The sequence below is a fragment of the Tiliqua scincoides genome, chromosome 8, assembly GCF_035046505.1.
Source record: "Tiliqua scincoides isolate rTilSci1 chromosome 8, rTilSci1.hap2, whole genome shotgun sequence".
NCBI lineage: Eukaryota > Metazoa > Chordata > Lepidosauria > Squamata > Scincidae > Tiliqua > Tiliqua scincoides.
The window spans coordinates 11,910,358-11,928,701 of record NC_089828.1 but is presented as its reverse complement, the minus strand read 5'-3'; the positions used below and the strand labels follow the sequence as shown (position 1 = coordinate 11,928,701).

General features: G+C 39.6%; 1 protein-coding gene across 1 annotated transcript in view; it reads left to right on the top strand.

Moving 5' to 3' along the window:
* Positions 1-18,344, top strand: part of TRPM7 (transient receptor potential cation channel subfamily M member 7) — a 79,321-nt gene that overhangs the window by 23,947 nt on the left and 37,030 nt on the right. The window contains exons 2-9 of the mRNA XM_066636257.1: positions 3,786-3,865; positions 6,235-6,273; positions 7,129-7,327; positions 10,050-10,263; positions 12,812-12,936; positions 14,768-14,939; positions 17,014-17,188; positions 17,541-17,664. Coding sequence (XP_066492354.1) covers positions 3,786-3,865; positions 6,235-6,273; positions 7,129-7,327; positions 10,050-10,263; positions 12,812-12,936; positions 14,768-14,939; positions 17,014-17,188; positions 17,541-17,664 — 1,128 coding nt within the window. The remainder of the gene's footprint in view (positions 1-3,785; positions 3,866-6,234; positions 6,274-7,128; positions 7,328-10,049; positions 10,264-12,811; positions 12,937-14,767; positions 14,940-17,013; positions 17,189-17,540; positions 17,665-18,344) is intronic.

The following is an 18,344-nucleotide window of genomic DNA, read 5'->3' as shown; positions in this document are numbered from 1 at the left end:
CTATTACGTGCTTGGAGAGCAGGTGATAGGGAACATGAGTTGGTGATGGCTATCCTATGTGGTAATCCTATGCACACTTTGTTAGGAATAAGTCCCATTGAAAGTAGGACTTTCATCAGAGTCAACACTCACAGGATTTCACTGATTATAGGAGAGAATGCAGTATTTGGTTTTTTTTGTTATTTCTACTGATTGTTTTGGATTTGGACTACTGGAAACCTCTTCCTTTGTCTTCTATTTCTGAGAAAGATGTACAGAGGCATTTTTCCCTAACTTGAGAAGCATGTGTTGGCATGAGACACCACATCATCCATGTGGGGGTTATAGGAGAGGCTGCATTACTGTTTTGCCCATCACAAGGCACCTTTCTGTTTAGTTTGTAAAATTTATAAATTGCCTATCTGAATAAACACTTAATAGTCAAAGACCGTTGCATGATTCCTGAGCAGCAAAGACTTTCTCATATTCGGCAGTGATCACCAAAATATTTGAGGAAACCTGAGGGATCCATGTTCATTAACATACTTTTTATAGTTTTGTAGCACAATAGTGGGAAATATTCCCTCTTTTAAAATATTCACTCCGTTCAAATGCTGTCACAGGATGGTCCCTATAATGTAGCATTGAATTATTTTTAAGATCTGATCTCATCCTGTACTTTAGCAGTAACCTGTTGTTATAACCTGTCATCTCCAAAACCTTAAATTAGAGTAAACCGTGTGGTATAAGATTGATCCTCCAAGGAGACTGCTAGTAGTTGTTCACCATGGATTTTTGCAAAGAAAAAATAAGATGGACCTTGTATTTTGAGCAGGTATTTCTAAAAGAAATAATTCTTTTGCCTCTTTTGTGGGGTTTTTAATGTTTGTCTTGTGTAAGGCAGAAATAGATCTCTTTCTTGAGTAGCTGGAAAAAAATTTAAAAGCGTTCTGTCTTAAACCATAAACAAAACAGTATATGCCTTTGCTGAATTTCCTATTCACAATAACTTTAGAAAATCTTGTATACAGCTTAGTATGGGAACTTGTTTTATGATTCATAATAATGCAATACTTAAATTACTATGTCTATTCAGATTCAGATTTATTGGACAATTTGGACTAATTTGAAGGGCTGGTAAGAACATGTCTTCAGTTCAGATACTTCTCTTCTAAATTGGTCATTTATCTCGTTTGCACTAGAAGGTTTTCATGTGTTGAAGATGGTGAAGTATGTTTGTGTTCCATCTTAAAATACCTGTAGACTGCAGGCTTGTGGCAAGTTGCCTTGTTTTCTAGAGTTACAAAGGTAGTTTCAAAAAGTCTTATTTGTCATTAAACTTTTGGGGTTATCTTGGAAAAAGAACTTTGCCTTCTCAAGTGGCATAGGTAGCATTGACTGTGTGACTTCAATGTTGCTTTGGAAAAAGGTTAGTGGAAGAGGGTGCGTTTCCATGATATGTACCATGAGTTTGGGCAATCAAACTCATTATTAACAGTGCTGTACTGGGTACAGTACAGTATGCAATTTTCAGCCTGTGGTAGTCCATTACAGTTCACAGAGCCATGCAATACCATGTGGGACAGTCTGGCTTCCTGTAGTGGTCAAAGGGAATGGGCTGTATTGAATAAGGAAGCATTCACAGACTTGTGCAGATAAAATGTATTGATTCCTGCATGATAGAGGTATCCCCTGCAAACTGGACAAGAGACACTGTTCCAAGTGGTGTTCCGCTTATATTTAGCAGGGTGAGAGTAACGGTCCCTCTTCACCTCAGCGCAGTGTCTTTTCTAGTGGCTGTTTGCTGGTGTTCATCTGCATCTTTTTAGATTGTGAACTATTTTGAGACAGGGAGCCATTCAGTTATTTGACTTTGGGCGCAATCCTAACCCCTTGTGTCAGTGCTTTCCAACACTGACATAAGGGCAATGCAGCTCTGAGGGAAGGGAACAAACATTCCCCTACTTTGAGGAGACCTCAGTGAGTACACCCAACTGCAGGATGCAGCTCATGTCCCATTGGTACCGCTATACCAGGGCTGGAAAGCGCTGACATAAGGGATTAGGATTGCGCCCTTTGTCTGTAAACCACTTTGTGAACTTTCGTTGAAAAGTGGTATATAAATACTGTTAATAATAGTACTAAAATGTGATTAATAGTTTTAAAGCTATAAACTTTAATTTTTTCTCCTACATTATGATTGAACCTTTTTTAAAAGCTTAAATGCTGGAATTGAGTATCTTTTTATTTTGACCTCATCTTATATTGGTAAACTTGTGAAATGTAAAATTCCTTTAAACTTGAATAATTATATAAAACAGTAAATACAAGCATAAATAGTCTAGTAAGTGAGTAGAATAAGAAATCTATCCTTGAATGCCCATATAGGGGATTTATATGTGGGTGGTAGCAAGTGCATGCTCGCCCTCTTGTGCATGAATTGCTTCCTGAGTAGCTTGAAACCATCCTTGTTGTGCGTTGGATCCAAAGGTGTGTTCTGCTTACAGAAGGGTTGTTTTGCAGGTTATGCTAGAGTGTTTCATGAGAAAAATGAAATTTGCTCTTAAAATGTTCTTCTGCTTGCACAAGCAGACACATGAGTACTTTTACAGAACCTGCTTATGACACCATTGCATGAACTTCTGTTTACAGAACAGAACTACTGGCTACTTTCCTTCTGCTCTCAGTTCTTTGGCTCAAACTCCATGATTTCTTGTTTGCCTTATGGCTGTTCATTATACTCTCTCAGTACTAGGTCTTAATTTTCAGTGGTCATTCACCTTGAAGCTTTGGGATAGGATAATAAATTCGAGCATAAAGGTTTTTTTAAAGTGCAGTATTAAACAGAATAAATTGGGTTGAAATATGCAAATAACTGGCATCATGGCAACACTAGTACCTAAGGGCTTGGATCTTTCTCTTAACTAGATGCATAAGACACCTTCGACCTAATTATTCACGGAATTTTTACCCACAGTTTTATCTCAACGCAAAAGAAGGTCCCTTTAAATTAAAGGAAAAAGACATTTAAAAATAGTCCCGTTAATATGAGAGAGGGAAGCCAGCTAATAATACATCAATCATTCTCTCTCCAGGCACTTGGAACAGCTTCACTCCAAGGCAAGCGACACATTCCTTCCCCCTGAGCATGTGGAAGAAAGATGATCACTTTGCATTCTTTCCCAGTGCTGCACTCTGGGTCGCTGTTGAGTGAAGCCTTTCTAAGCACCTGGAGAAAGACTGATTGTCTGCCTAATGACTCTGTCTTACATCACGAAGGTCAGCAAGGCTGTTTTTAAATTGCCTAGCAAAGGGGCATTGTTTTTAAATTGATTTGCTTTAATGCAATTTTTGCAATTCATGTGAGTTCTGGATCAGAACGCTCGCAGATTACCAGACTCAACCTGTATTAGATGTCAGACTATTAGAGTCTTACTATGTTTATGAATGCTGAAAAGTTTTCATCTGAACATTCAGAGCAAATAGTACTTTTGAGGAATACAGTTACTCGATACCTATTAGAAAATGATTCAACTGAGTATTCAATTAACCCCAAAGTTACCAGATATGTAAATACAGACTCACATATTGAATAGCATGTAAGTTTGAAAACTTCTTGGGGAGGGGTGGTCAACGGAGGGAAGAGATGCAGGAATCTATTAATTAGTTTGCACATTGATAATTGATTCTATGAGATATTGCATTATACTTACTTTTGTAATGATAATTGCATACTTTTGCACCAGACTTTTGTAATGATAATCAAGATTATTTTTGTGTAACGCTCAAAATATCTTTCTTTACAGTCCCAGAAATCTTGGATAGAAAATACTTTCACCAAGCGGGAATGTGTATACATTATACCAAGTTCGAAGGACCCTCACAGGTACGTTCAAAAAATTTTTGTTTTTTCTTTTTAAAATATAGTTACAGTTGGGATTAAGGTAAATAGCAGTGCAGGCATCCTGGTAAATTATGTAAGTGGTGGCACTTCTGAAAGTTTAAGTTAAGCAGGAAATAGCCAGACATTTGTGTGTGTTTTGCAAAATGTAATGCAGTGTATTAATTGCTTAGCTTGAACATGTAAGATTTTGCCATAAGTAGACTAAGCACATGGAAACTTTGCAAATGCAAATCAGATAATTAATTTTGAGAATATGTCTCAAAGATGAATGTGAAAACTTTGTTTAGCCCGTATGCAGCATGAAACATAATAAGCATGTTTGGAAATCTGTCTTCTTCCGCACCCCCTCCCCCCATTTTTTTTACTGCTTTGGCTGATTCTTGTATAAAGAAGCCCTTGCTCTGAACCTTAGCCTTTAAACCATCGCAGATCGAATTTCAGTTCCTGCAGTGAATGTGCTGTTAAAAGTTCTGATATTGACTTTAGTGGGTTCTGGATTGCAGCCCAAAGCAATTGGAATCTAGGCATTTTTATCTTAAGTTTCATATTCTATAATTTTTAAAAAACATTTTTTATGGTTTCCAGAAATCTTCAAGTCAACGACAAGAGTAGCCCATGAACTAGCTAAATTATATGCAGTAACTTAGCAGTGCAGTCTTATATGGTGTTTGTTTCTGCTTACTAAGATAGGATTACAGCCTAAAACTGAACTCAGTGGCTTACTTCTGCGTAAAATAAATAACGCCATTTTCAAACACCTCTACTTATACATGTTTTCTCTGTGAACCCTTGGTTTAATGAATTTATGGGGGTTTTGTTAATGCCAAAAGTCCATTAAATTCAGACGCTCCTACTTTAAAGAGCTCCCTCAGTACTGCTGCTCCATTCTGCTCTCCCACCAGGACCTGTGGGACTAGAGGAACATCTCCATTCCCAGAGCACCCTGGTGGAGAGCAGAGCAGCAGCACCAAAGGTGCTCTCAATTGTAGGTAGATGTCAGAAGAAATTCAGGGTAGGAATACGTAACTTTCTAGGTCTTCCTTGGCACTGGTTCTCCTGCACTCTGGTCCTATACCAACCAAGGCAGTCTTAAGCATAGAGAAATGTTGAGGGCAGAGTGCCCATGCTGAGGGTGTCCTAAAAAGTAGGTATGCCTGCCCAAGCTCTTTCTAACCCTGTCTACTTTATAGAACTCTCTCAGTGCTACCAAGAGAGTTCTGTAAGGTAGGGGTTTAATGGAGCTCTGCAGGAATCGGAACTGGACAGCATCCATTATTTCTGAAGTCTTTTGAATTAAGGCCCATTAAATTGAGGGTTCACTGTAGTAAACCCGTGTTCAACATGGTGTGCATCCAGGAAAGTGTGCATAGAATTGCAGTTTCAGTGTCTCTCGTCTTCTGCTGTCTTGTTTTTCACACTCTTTCTTACCTTCCCTTTTGTGTATATAGACACATAAATTGTAATCATATGGACTGGGTCTTTTTTTGATATTGTTACTGCTAGTAAAAAAAAGAGATTAGTACAGTTAGAGTGAAATTAATGAAGCAGAAATTGGATGAATAAAGGCCTAAGTATGTTAACTGGTGGTACTTTGCAGAGCTGTCTCCTTTATTCTAGGGAGCGTCTTGTCCTTTGTGTCTGGGAGAAGCACAGTCAAAGCCTCTTCATCCTTCCTTCATTTTCACCCTTGAGAATAAGGGCCAATTAACACATTATTATTATTATTATTATTATTATTATTATTATTATTATTATTATTAGGTGTGCGTTTAAAATGTGAAGTATGGATATGGCAAAATGTGTGTTTCCAAACAAGTGCCTGATTCAGCTACATTCATCAGGGAACTGTGGATGATTGCGGTTTCATGCTGAATCCACACTCAGGTTGGCAAACCTTAGTTTGCCTATGTATTACATGTGAATTAGCTTCAAATACTGAGGGATTGGCTCCCAAGGAAAATTCCTGTTGGCTGTCAAAACTTGGGCATTCTCTACCATGGCTACAACATGTTTGTCTTTTCTCTTCTCTTTGCATATAGTCTAAAGTGACAGGGATACTTTTTATGCAACCATGAACAAGAATTTTGTACTACTTGCTGGAACTTCTTCATGCAAATAAAATTGCAGCAATACATTATAATGGCTCCTTTGTTTTAATAGGCACATCCCAAAATGCACGTATCACGGTTACAGGGCAGTAAACTTCGGAGTTACAGGGCAGTAAGCTGCAAAAAGTAATGACACAAATGCTCTCGTTTGTGTTAGGATGATTTCATTCATACCAAGGCATGAATTCTTGAGGTTGATAATAAGAAGTATGTAAGTTACCTCCTTCTTGTTCTTAATCGTAGATGCCTTCCAGGATGTCAGATTTGTCAGCAACTTGTCAGGTAAGTAGATTTCTATTCACTGAAGCAATTTGATATTTGTAAAAAGGTAGTAGTGATTTAATAATGTCAGTAAAATATTGGAGAATTGATTTGTTTCTGTAATTGAAATTTATTTGAAACAAAAATGTAGAGAAAATAATTATCGAGTAACTACAATCTTGTCTCCCCAAGAGCTTAATAAGCTAATATCAATAGTATGGTATGGTCCAATTTTGTTGCTGCTGTATTATGTTGTACTTAATTGTGTTGCGTGTGTTTTGTTATATTTTCATTTGTTATTCTGCAAGCCTTCTTGAGCACTCCCCCCATGGAAGAAGTACAATCTTTTAAATTGAAACCTTATTTAAAAATTGTATGGTTCTTCTTCCATGGGGAGAGAACTCAAGAAGGCTTGCAGAATAACAAATGAAAAGAATTTAACATTTTTTTATATGTATGTTTTTACATACACACAGGTCAGTACAGGTATACCTGTACTTAGGATTCATAGTCATAGGGATAGTTCCTGATTAGAACTTGAGTGCCATGACAGAGGTACAGTACATCATGGGGTCAACATACTTTTGTTAGACTAGTACTGGTGTCAATAAAAGTCTATCTTCAGGATACCAGATCTGTTCACTGTGTTCAAATCACTACGTTAAAAATTTCATGCATTGTTTCAAAGACTTTGAGAGCTGTGTGAATGAGTTTGGCAAATAAATCTGTTCGGAAAAAATTCTGTGACTAAACCATCTTTTGTGGTGTCCATCTTTTGTGGATGTCCATCTTTTTTACTATGAGAACGAGCTGCATTTTGTGCAGAGATGCTTCCGCATTACATCCCCAGCTCACTTAATTGTGATTTTTTTGCAGATGCTGCTGTGGACGCTTGGTCCGCCAACATGCTTGCTTTACTGCAAGTCTTGCCATGAAATATTCAGATGTGAAATTGGGTGAAACTTTTAATCAGGAGATAGAAGAGTGGTCAGTAGAAAAACATACTGAGCAGAGTTCAACGGATGCTTATGGTGTCATTAATTTTCAAGGAGGTTCTCATTCCTACCGAGCAAAGGTATGTATCAATTGTCCATTTTATCACGCATAGAAAAGTTAATGAGTGCTCCTGGAATAACATTAAAATGAAATGCTCCATGTGCAAATAGCATTACTTGTCTTTAAAACATGGGGGTTGTAGATATGTGGGAGTGAAGGAGTGGAGTTACTCCAGATCAAAGGCATAGTACATTTTCACTGTCTAAACCTGCTGTCCAGGTAAATTTTTGAACATGAGAGTTGACCATTCATGTTTCATCTTTTGAACTGAATCTAATACCTATGCTGGATAAGAAACCAAGGAGGTTAAATTCATCTTTTTTTATACCATGATTAACAGCATTACAAGTTGACATTGACATTGTGTTTAAAATTGGATGATTCCTGTTCTAAAAATTATCTTCTCATTCTGTGTATGTTGCCTCACTATATTGTTACTACTAAAACTGTGTATTAAGAGGTAGTGTTGGTTGTGATGTCGGTGTTCATGCTTTAACTGAATGAAACCCTGTCCTACTTGTCACTCCTTTCTGTTTATAGTAAGGTAATCAGCCTCATTCTTAACTTATTTATTTATGTATTTATTTATTTACTGAATTCTTACCCCCTATTTCTTCTGGAAAGGGCACCCAAGTCAACTTACAACATTTAAAAGCAATAACAATATTTTTTTTTGTTGGCAGCCTTCAGTCTCGAAAGACTATGGTATTGCGCTCTGAAAGGTGGTTCTGGAACAGCGTCTAGTGTGGCTGAAAAGGCCGATTCGGGAGTGACAATCCCTTAATAACAATAATAAAAACAGTAAAACTGGAGAAGCCCAATAGATCATAAACCTATTGTGCAAGTGATTACAATGTTCATTGTTAGTACATAAGAACATAAGAACAGCCCCACTGGATCAGGCCATAGGCCCATCTAGTCCAGCTTCCTGTATCTCACAGCGGCCCACCAAATGCCCCAGGGAGCACACCAGATAACAAGAGACCTCATCCTGGTGCTCTCCCCTACATCTGGCATTCTGACTTAACCCATTCCTAAAATCAGGAGGTTGCGCATACACATCATGGCTTGTACCCCATAATGGATTTTTCCTCCAGAAACTCGTCCAATCCCCTTTTAAAGGCGTCTAGGCTAGACGCCAGCACCACATCCTGTGGCAAGGAGTTCCACAGACCGACCACGCGCTGAGTAAAGAAATATTTTCTTTTGTCTATCCTAACCCGCCCAACACTCAATTTTAGTGGATGTCCCCTGGTTCTGGTATTATGTGAGAGTGTAAAGAGCACCTCCCTATCCACTCTGTCCATCCCCAGCATAATTTTGTATGTCTCAATCATGTCCCCCCTCAAGCGTCTCTTCTCTAGGCTGAAGAGGCCCAAACGCCGTAGCCTTTCCTCATAAGGAAGGTGCCCCAGCCCCGTAATCTTTATTACTTTAGTACTTTATTACTTTAGTACTTTATTAATTTGCTGTGTTTGAATTTTCTAGCAATGAATTTTGCTTCCTTTTTTGTTATAAACAAAGAAGGAAATGGCATATAGTGACCTGGTTCAAACAACAGGGGCAAACCATGGTCTGGCTTTTGGAATCTGCTGTGTGCTTATCCCCCCCCCCAAAAACAAACAAACAAACAAACTGCATACACTAATTCGCTCTCTTAGTTCCTGGTTTGCGGTAAATATAGTTTGTCATATTGTCCGAATTGAGCATACTCCTACTAAGGTAAAACTATTCAGGTCTGTTGCCATTTCACAGGGACTTTAAAAAAAACAAAACTTCACCTGGTTTCTATGCCACAAGAAATGGACTTGGGGGTACCCCTCGCAAGATGTAACAATTTGTTACAGGGGCTAAATCCAAATTGCCTTTTAAAGTGCTCTAAAACTGGCTTGTACCACCTCTAATTGAAAGGTCCAGCATGTGGTGTGTAATGTAGTCAAGTTTTGACAGCATCAGCTCATATTAACAGAACAAAATTGCAATCTGACTAAATAGTACTAACTCTGTATGATGTCACAAAGTAAGAGGACATCTGACTGTCATGCTGAGAAGTGAGTCCCGAGGTTGACATTAGATGAGAAGGCTGTATAGGACGTCCAGGTTTACATCACTGAATTTGTCACTAACTGTTTTGAACTGCCCAAGCCTTTTTCAGGAGCATTCCAGTCTGGCATAATTGCTTCTAACCATAATTTTGCTTCCAAACCAGAATCAAGAACCCACTTCAAACCATGATTTTTGTTTTGGAGGCAAGCTGTAGTTAGCAGTAGCCACAAGCTCACCAGGGTGGGCATTGGGATTAGCACTGTTGGGCAAGTGTTACAGACCCAGGGCCTCATAGCAGATGCCTGACCACCAAATCCTGGTTTTGCTGCAACATCTGAACTGGGCCTTTGTGCTGTTTCTTCCCAGCTATCCTGTGTTATTTCATAAATCTATCCATTATGACTCTAGTAAGCATAATAACCTCAGTTTTTATTTGTGTGCGCCCTGGTTTCCACTTGTCTGATATTCTCCCCCCTCCCAAAAATGTCATGAAGTATGCAGTACTTTAAAAATAAAGTGTTTTAAAAGCTACTGTGGTGACAGTTAATCAAAATTATGTGGCTGTTCTGGAAGTCTCTTAGATATTTGGGAAGCATCTGTGCACTGCATGTTTTATCTTTGTGTATACGTTAACGGGTGTATTTTCATAATTGCATTATTGAAAATTGTTCATCCTTCCCAACTGTTTTTGCTAGTATGTGCGGTTGTCATATGACACCAAACCTGAAGCTATCCTACAGCTTATGCTTAAAGAATGGCAGATGGAACTGCCCAAGCTTGTTATTTCGGTTCATGGAGGGATGCAGAAATTTGAGCTTCACCCACGCATCAAGCAGTTGCTTGGTAAAGGCCTTATTAAAGCTGCATTGACAACAGGAGCCTGGATTATAACTGGAGGAGTGAATACAGGTGAAATCTTGACTGTATGCTTCTGATTCACATGCATTTGATACATTTGAATCTCTTCTTGTGTGAATATTTTGTAGTTCAACTCACAAGCTAGGTTTCCAGCTTGAAACTATAGAAACTGAGACAACTGATTCATGACAGAGTGTCAGATAATCTAGCTGTCAGGAACCATCAGTCAGCTGAAACTCATGAGAATATGTTTGTATCCACATTTATCTGCTATCAGTAAACTAGAATATTGGAAGCTTCTTAACTTGAATATTGCTAAGGATGTGAAATGCTCTTTTCCTTCAATATTCAAGTCAAGGCTGTCAAAGTATTGACGTAGACTGGCCTAATAAATATGTATTTTAAGGTTGTGTTCTGCACCTACCTGTTGGATATCCCATTCATGTCACTGCAAATTATTTGCAAGTTGAAGGATTCAGATCTGACCCTTACAGGGCAATCCTGTGCAGTTTTTCTTGGCAGTAAACCTCAGTGGGGTTTATTTTTTATATTTTATTGATTTGTATCCTGTCGTTCTCCCCACACCCAAGGTGGCTACTCCCAGGAAAGTGTGCTTAGCATTGCAACCTTTGTGTTTATGCATTAGAACAGCCATTTTCAACCACTGTGCCGTGGCACACTGGTGTGCCGCGAGTGGTCCACAGGTGTTCCACAGGTATTTGGGGAAGGTTATTTATTAGTAGGGCCCATGGAAGATGTGAGCCTTCCCCTCCCCCACCGCTGGCAGCATGGTGTGCCTTGTCAATTGTCAAAAACCTGGTGGTGTGCCTTGACCATTTTAGTGCCTTGTCAGTGTGCCCTGGGGTGGAAAAGGTTGAAAATCACTGCATTCGAATCTCCATCATTCAGGCACAATTCTTTCAATAATATATCAAATCAAGCTAAAATATGTGGCATTGTTTTTAGGATCACACACACACAGTGCCAGTGTTTGCAATAGCAGTACTTTTTTCTTTTAACTTGAGGTTTCTTTCATTTTTTTTTTTTTGCTAAAAGGGCATGTAGAGTATTTCACATAATATTTTGAGGTTTTTTTGTGAAGAACATAATTTTGCTTAATTTCTCCATTGGTATGTGTCCTGGGCCAAATCTTTTAGGTCAAATTTTGCTAAAGACTTTTTCAAGAAAGGCTAGAGGAACAGCATGTCATTAAGGGCAGGAGGTCTGGTCTAGAGGGCAGAGCCTCCGTTTGCCTGAAGATAACATCTGCAGGTTGCCAGTTCAAGGCCACCGGCACCGTGCGACCTTGAAGCAGCTGACAAGCTGAACCGAGTTATTCCATCTGCTCTGAGCGTGGGAGGATGGAGGCCAGAATGTGAAACCAGATCAGAAAGAAACATCTGAAATGTTGTGGTTCTTGAAAGATAGAACATTCTTTCAACTGTAAAAAATCCCTACAGGGATTTAAATAGCCTGCCTATGTAAACTGCCTTGAATAAAGTCTGAGGAGAAATCTGACGACCAAGAAAGGCGGTATATAAATACCTGTATAATAATGATGATGATGATGATGATGTGAGGAGGTGAAGATGAAAGGGGTTATGCTGGCAGGTTTTCCCCCCCCAAATATGTTAAGTTGGATAGTAGAAAAATAATTGCTTGCTATATGCAATATGGCTAGGACAGAAAGCCATATTGAGTAGTAGAGCAGTGGAGCAGACCTGGAACAAGCTACTTAGGACAATGGTTCTCACACATATAGCACCAGGATCCACTTTTTAGAATCAGAATCTGTCAGGAACCACCAAAAGTTATGCCATGACTGGAAGTGACAACATCAAGCAGGAAAATTCTTAACGATCCTAGGCTGCAATGCTGTGCACACTTACCTAGGAGTAAGTCCCATTTACTATTGTTAAGAATATACATAGTATCTTGTTAAAAGTACAGATCTGTAACATTTTCCCAAATGCAGTCACATACCATGGTAGTGTCAAGTCTAATGCAGCATATTAAAAATAAAATATTGAAATGAATGGGGACCCACCTGAAATTGGCTTGCAACATGCCTAGTAGGTCCCGATCCACAGTTTGAGAAACACTGACTTAGGAGATTCCATGACTTTCTGTGAGAGGCTGGACAAGAACCTTTTGTAGATTGTTTCACTGTAGGATGTTCTGTTTAAGATATCTCCTAGGCCAGTCTGCAGTGTTGGTTAGTTCTGAGGTATGATGGTTTCACTGTTGTGAACAGGCTTCATGCTCTTGCTCTCTGATTCACTCACTCATTTTCTGGTTTGAAAATATTTGCTGTGATGTCCAAGTTGAACAGATTCTGGTTTTCATAAACCATATCCTACCTCCCAACCACAGTATGGGCTGGGTTTCCAGTTTTAATTTGGGGCAAACCATGGTTTGCAGAAATAGTAGTTTGTCTGATTCATGCATCACAGCACAACATGACTTGTTCAAACAAGGGAATGTCTGAATGAATCGGAGCATGAAATCCTGAGAACTGTTGTTCCTTCAACATCTATAGATGTTTGATTCCAATGAGTATAATTTTAATAACACAATGCTATTCCTTATTCCTGAATAGGGGTTGCAAAACATGTTGGTGATGCTCTTAAGGAACATGCCTCTCGATCATCTCGAAAGATTTGCACTATTGGAATAGCTCCTTGGGGAGTGATTGAAAACAGGAATGACCTCGTTGGGAGAGATGTAAGTTTATCCATATATTGTACTTGTGCTCTTAACTGTTTAAGGAACCATTACTTCCTTATGATTTTGACTTCAGGTTATGAAGTCAGATTGTGAAGTGAACTTAAAGTGTGCCTGAGATTGTAAAGAACTCTTGTGACAGCGTAGACTCCACAGTTGGAACCTGTACCTCCTATGGCAATAGCCACTCTCAAAACTCACTCTGGGTATTTAAGAATTTAGCTTGTGTATTTAAAAATTACCCTGATCTTTTGACATCTTCAGTTTTCCCCAAAATATTTTAAAACACAAACTTCACTCTGTTAATTACAATAAAGGCCATGTAATACTAGACACAGGAGACCAGTTACCCAAATGTGCCAGTGAACAAAGTTTTCACTACTCTCTAGTCTCACTCTGCAGTGCCTCACTGCTCTTCCTTTATGAAGACTTTCTAGGAACTGAGACAGTTTACTTCCTGCCTTACAAGATCCTCATGTGGAAGGAAGTGGAACATCTGTGTTCCTAGAGTCTAACATGAGGAAAGAAGGATGGAGATGCACCACAGAGGGAGCCCAGTCAGGTAAGGGAGGGGGCTCCGAGATGATGAAAGGGGGCTTTCTTAACTGATGGTTTGTTAAGCGACTCACTCATTTTAACTGGCATCCCTGTGCCAAAGAACACTGCTTTTACTGTATAGTTGGCCCTCTGTATCCCCAGGGGAGCTGTTCCTGGACACCCCATGGACACAGAAATCCACAGATAACACAGGCCTACAAAATGGAGGGTCAGAAAGGTTTCTCCCAAACTTTATGGTGCTTTGATATGAATTTGGGGTGCTGATTCCAAAGATGGCATCTGTTTTACCCTATCACGTCTGGTTTTGGAGATATAGTATAACCTCATTAGTGAATGGTTCAAGCAGCTTCCTCATGAGGAAGCCATGGTGTAGGCTTCCTCATGGGGAAGCTGCTTGAACCATTCACTAAAGAGGCTATGCTATGTCTCCAAAACTAGACATGATAGGGCAAAACGGATGCCATTTTTGGAATTGGCAGCCCAAATATACCCAGGAATTGGTGTAACGTTTAAGGAAGCAAAATATGTGTTGGCCTGTGTAATTGAATCAGCAGGAAGGGGCTATCGGAGACCTCCAGACGTTACTAGAATTGCCTTCCCGTTGCATCCAGAGGTGCAGGGAGGCTGCTCCACACCTCAGAAGGTCTTTCAGAGGCTTCTGAAAAGCACTTCCGATTTTTAAATCAAACTGGAAGTGCCTCCCCAAAGGGAGGCCTTTTGATGCGTGCAGAGGCCATGCGTGACCTTTTTGTACTTCAGAAGGCCTGTCATAGGCTTCTGAGAGGCACTTCTAGTTTGACAAAAAACTGAAAGTACCTTTCTGATCCTCCAGGAGGCCTTCTGAGGTCCAGGGAGAATGTAAGCTTCCTTCCTACACCTCAAAATACCTCCTGGATGCAAGTGGGAGGTCAGGTCAGGTCAGGTGAAGCCCCCCATGTCTGGTACCAAATCCTGAGTCAAATCCATAGGAGCTGTGCTGAGTCAAATTCACAGCAGCCAAACTCACGGGTAAGGAGTAGTTACATTTTCCTTACTTTGTGCTTACTTCAATGTGGAATTGTAGAAAAACAATACTCCACTTGGGAGCAAAATGTATATGCAACTTCTTCCTTGCAGGACACCTTTTTCTGCAGAAATGAAGCGCAGACCTACAGCTCATTGCTAAATAAAAACATTGTTCAAATGGAAGTGAATTTTTGAAGTAATTCTGACTTACGTCCATCTTCTGCTCACTCAGCATTGGCTTTCTACATTGTTTCGTTTTATGCTCTAGGTGGTTGCTCCATATCAAACCCTGCTAAACCCCTTAAGTAAATTAAATGTTCTAAATAATCTTCATTCCCACTTCATACTTGTGGATGATGGAACAGTTGGAAAATATGGAGCAGAAGTAAAGCTACGGAGAGAACTGGAAAAAACTATCAGCCTGCAAAGGATCCATGCAAGTATGTGGGGGGCAACTGTTGGCTTCTTTGTGTGGTCAGCATTACACATGTGCTTCTATTTTGGTTCTGTATGAAATGTGCAAAGCCTGCAGCTGGTTGGCAAAGTGGTAAATGTTTTTCCGGACTATGTACCTTAAGACAAGGGTGAGAGGTTGGTTGTAAACATGAATGTTCTCTTGTATAGAAACCTACCTGCACATCAAGTCAGAAAGAACTGTCTAGCCTTCTCAATGACATGCTGACTTTCTCTGTTTAATAAGCTGTGTGTTCAGAACTGGTACAGTCTAGGAAAAGCTTTAAAGTTCTGCTGAATATATAAACTGATGTTAACTCCTTGTCAGTTTGAGCTCTCTGAGTGACCTCAGCAGTTACAGAGTTGCACAAGGAACAGGCATCTTGCACTGTGCAATGCTTGAAGTCACACTATCTGTAGGAATGGTTCATGAACACCTAAGACTTGGATCCTTAGGTGGACAACAAAGGGAAACATGACCTTTTTCTTCAATAACAGAAGGTTAACTTTAAAAGGGTCATTTGTGTAAGATATTGTTGATAAGTAATTGTGTGAAGCAATTGCTTCACAATGTTTTTAAACTCAAATCTGTTTTGATTAGGAGTTGACAAAGCAAAGCCTTATAGGGCTTACGTATTCTGTATTTGTTGTACATATTGGCTGTCTTTTTACTTTATAAAAGTTGCTGCATGTTTTTTACAGTTTCTGTATTCCGTTTGTGTGTTATGCTGACTTTGTTGGCTATGGTTTAATTATGCCTTCAACATTTGTAAACCACAATTCAGACCTTGTGTATGATTAACTGTATTTAAAGTGTCTGCTGCTCAGCGTTTTAACTTGTTTGTCCAACTGGGGGAGATATGTCAAGTCTTGTATTATGTTATGAATATTAACCTTCTCACTTAGTATTTACCTATACACCAGTAACAGAGGAGATTAAAACAGTTGGTGAAGATTTGTTTGTGTAGTTTGAATGTGTTTGTATTGAACTGTGAACACTAACACTTTGTTGTTTGATATCGGCATTTCTCAGTTTTTTACGGAATCAGCTTTTCAAAGGCAGTTCGTTTTTTTTAATGGACACCCAGACTTAATGCACTTTGATGCTTGTCAAGATTTGCTTATTTGAAAGGTCTGGAAAGCTGACATCTAGAGCAGAGCCCCCTCACCTAATCTTAAAATCCATTTATATCAACTACAACTTTTTAATGTACCATGATGTGGCAGAGTCCAGAAATGTCATAGAATGTGATATTGGCCACAGAATATAGTTTCCCAGAATATAGTTTCTCTGCTTTCATTTTTAAAAAAGCACACGTCTTGTCCTCAGTAGTTGATATCACACCCAGTAATAGCATACGTGGAATTTCCAGGTGGTCTCCCATTCAGGCACTGAACAAATTGAGACCTGATTAGCTTCAGCAAGGTGGCTACATCCTGTTCCTTCAGGCCAGAGCTTGGGGGTATATGCTAAATGTACCCATGACTCTGTGTGGGTAGTACTGGGCAGTTTCATTGGTGAATTCTCAGAGGTCAGAGGGGTTGCTGAAAAAAATGTCCAGCCATCATTGGGTTGAGACTTAAGTACTCTATATACTTCACTGGTCCTCCCAAAGTTAAGCAGGAGTAGAACTGACTATGCGGAATATTAAATTGTGTATGTCTGCTTAGTGTGGCACCACAAATCTTACCACATTTATTGTGGCATAGGTGGGTTTGGACACCAATTCACTTCATCAGATATTGTTCACAAAAGCTTATGCTACAATGAAAGTGCCACAAGACTTTTTATTGCATTTGCTGTGAGAGGCTAACTTGGCTATCCCTCTGAAAAGCCTTAATTTAATTTTCACAGACTTTTATAATTCAGTGTTCCATATTTATTGATGGCACAGAAGTGTAGTTTTAAAGTACACAATCTCAGTAGTCGCTGTGGTTCTTTAAACACTCCTGTGAGTATAGGTCATTCAAATGTAGATGGCTTTGAAATGAATTGTGATGTTCAGAAATTCATAACATAGCTGGTATGTTTTTTGTGTGTGTCAAACCTGTTTTCTTTAGGAATTGGCCAGGGTGTTCCTGTGGTGGCTCTCATATTTGAAGGTGGTCCCAATGTTATCCTCACAGTTTTGGAATACCTTCAGGAAACTCCTCCTGTCCCGGTGGTGGTCTGTGAGGGGACTGGTAGAGCAGCAGACATCCTGGCTTATGTTCATAAGCAAACAGAAGAAGGAGGGTAAGCCTTTTAAGCAGACAGTGAACATATGAAACTCCGTTCTACTGAGATCTGGCCCAGTATAATCCAGTGGGACTTGGCTGGCAGCCTGAGGCAGCCGTCTTTTCCAGCCCTACCACCTCAAAAGGAGACACCAAGGGTTGCGCTTGGGGCCTTCTGCAAGCAGTGCATGTGCTGAACCACTGGGTTACAGCCTCCCAGCTGTTGTGACGAATCCTTAGTGCTGTGGTGGTGTTAAATTGAAGAGCGCTTCCTAAGGCACTTGTTGGATAAGAATTTTGTCCAGCTTCAGAGCTTTGAAAAAAATAAGACAGGCTGCTAATCCCGTTTTTGTGTTTGCTTTTAAACTCAGAAATATTCCTGATGGAACAGAGCCGGAAATCATTTCAACAATCAAGAAAACATTTAATTTTGGTCAGAGTGAGGCAGTTCATTTGTTCCAGACACTGCTAGAGTGCATGAAAAAAAGAGAACTTGTAAGTAAACCCCTCGGTAATGAACTGTGGCAATAAGATTGTCATTTAATGACAAGCAATTTTGTATATTCCACATACTCATAAATGTTTGAATCAGGCCAGCTATTTAAACACACACACCCCACTCTGAAGCACGGCCCCACCCTTATATTTTCTTTTGATTATTTTGGGTCTCATAATACGACTTCTATTGCTAGTGGTTCGTGTGTTATAGGTTGGGTCAGATGCTGCTCTAAGGGCCCTACATGAACAAGCCTGGAAAGATCTCTTGGCACACCATGCAGTCTTCTGTTTCAGGCATTGATCAGACATTGGTCTGTTGTTTTTTCTTCCTCTCCTGTTTAGACACTGGGCAAAGATTTGTTCAGCTCCTTTTAAGTTTCCAAGGGTGCTTGGGCTTGTGAGTCTTGAAGTCCAGCAGCCCTTATGCTGCTTTTGCAAACTCAAGAGAGTTTTTCCAAAGGAAGAGGTAGATTAAATACCATGCTAAAACTTTATTTTGGTTTTACATCCATGAGATTGTAGAAAGTTCTGCTCACATCCTTATGCATGACTATTATTTCTTTACCCTTCTGCGGTAGACCAGGTGGTTACACCTGAACTGGCAAACCATAGTTTGTGTTTCCCCTTCTAAGCATGTTTGGAAATTAGGGTTTGATCCTTATTTACAATCTTGGTTT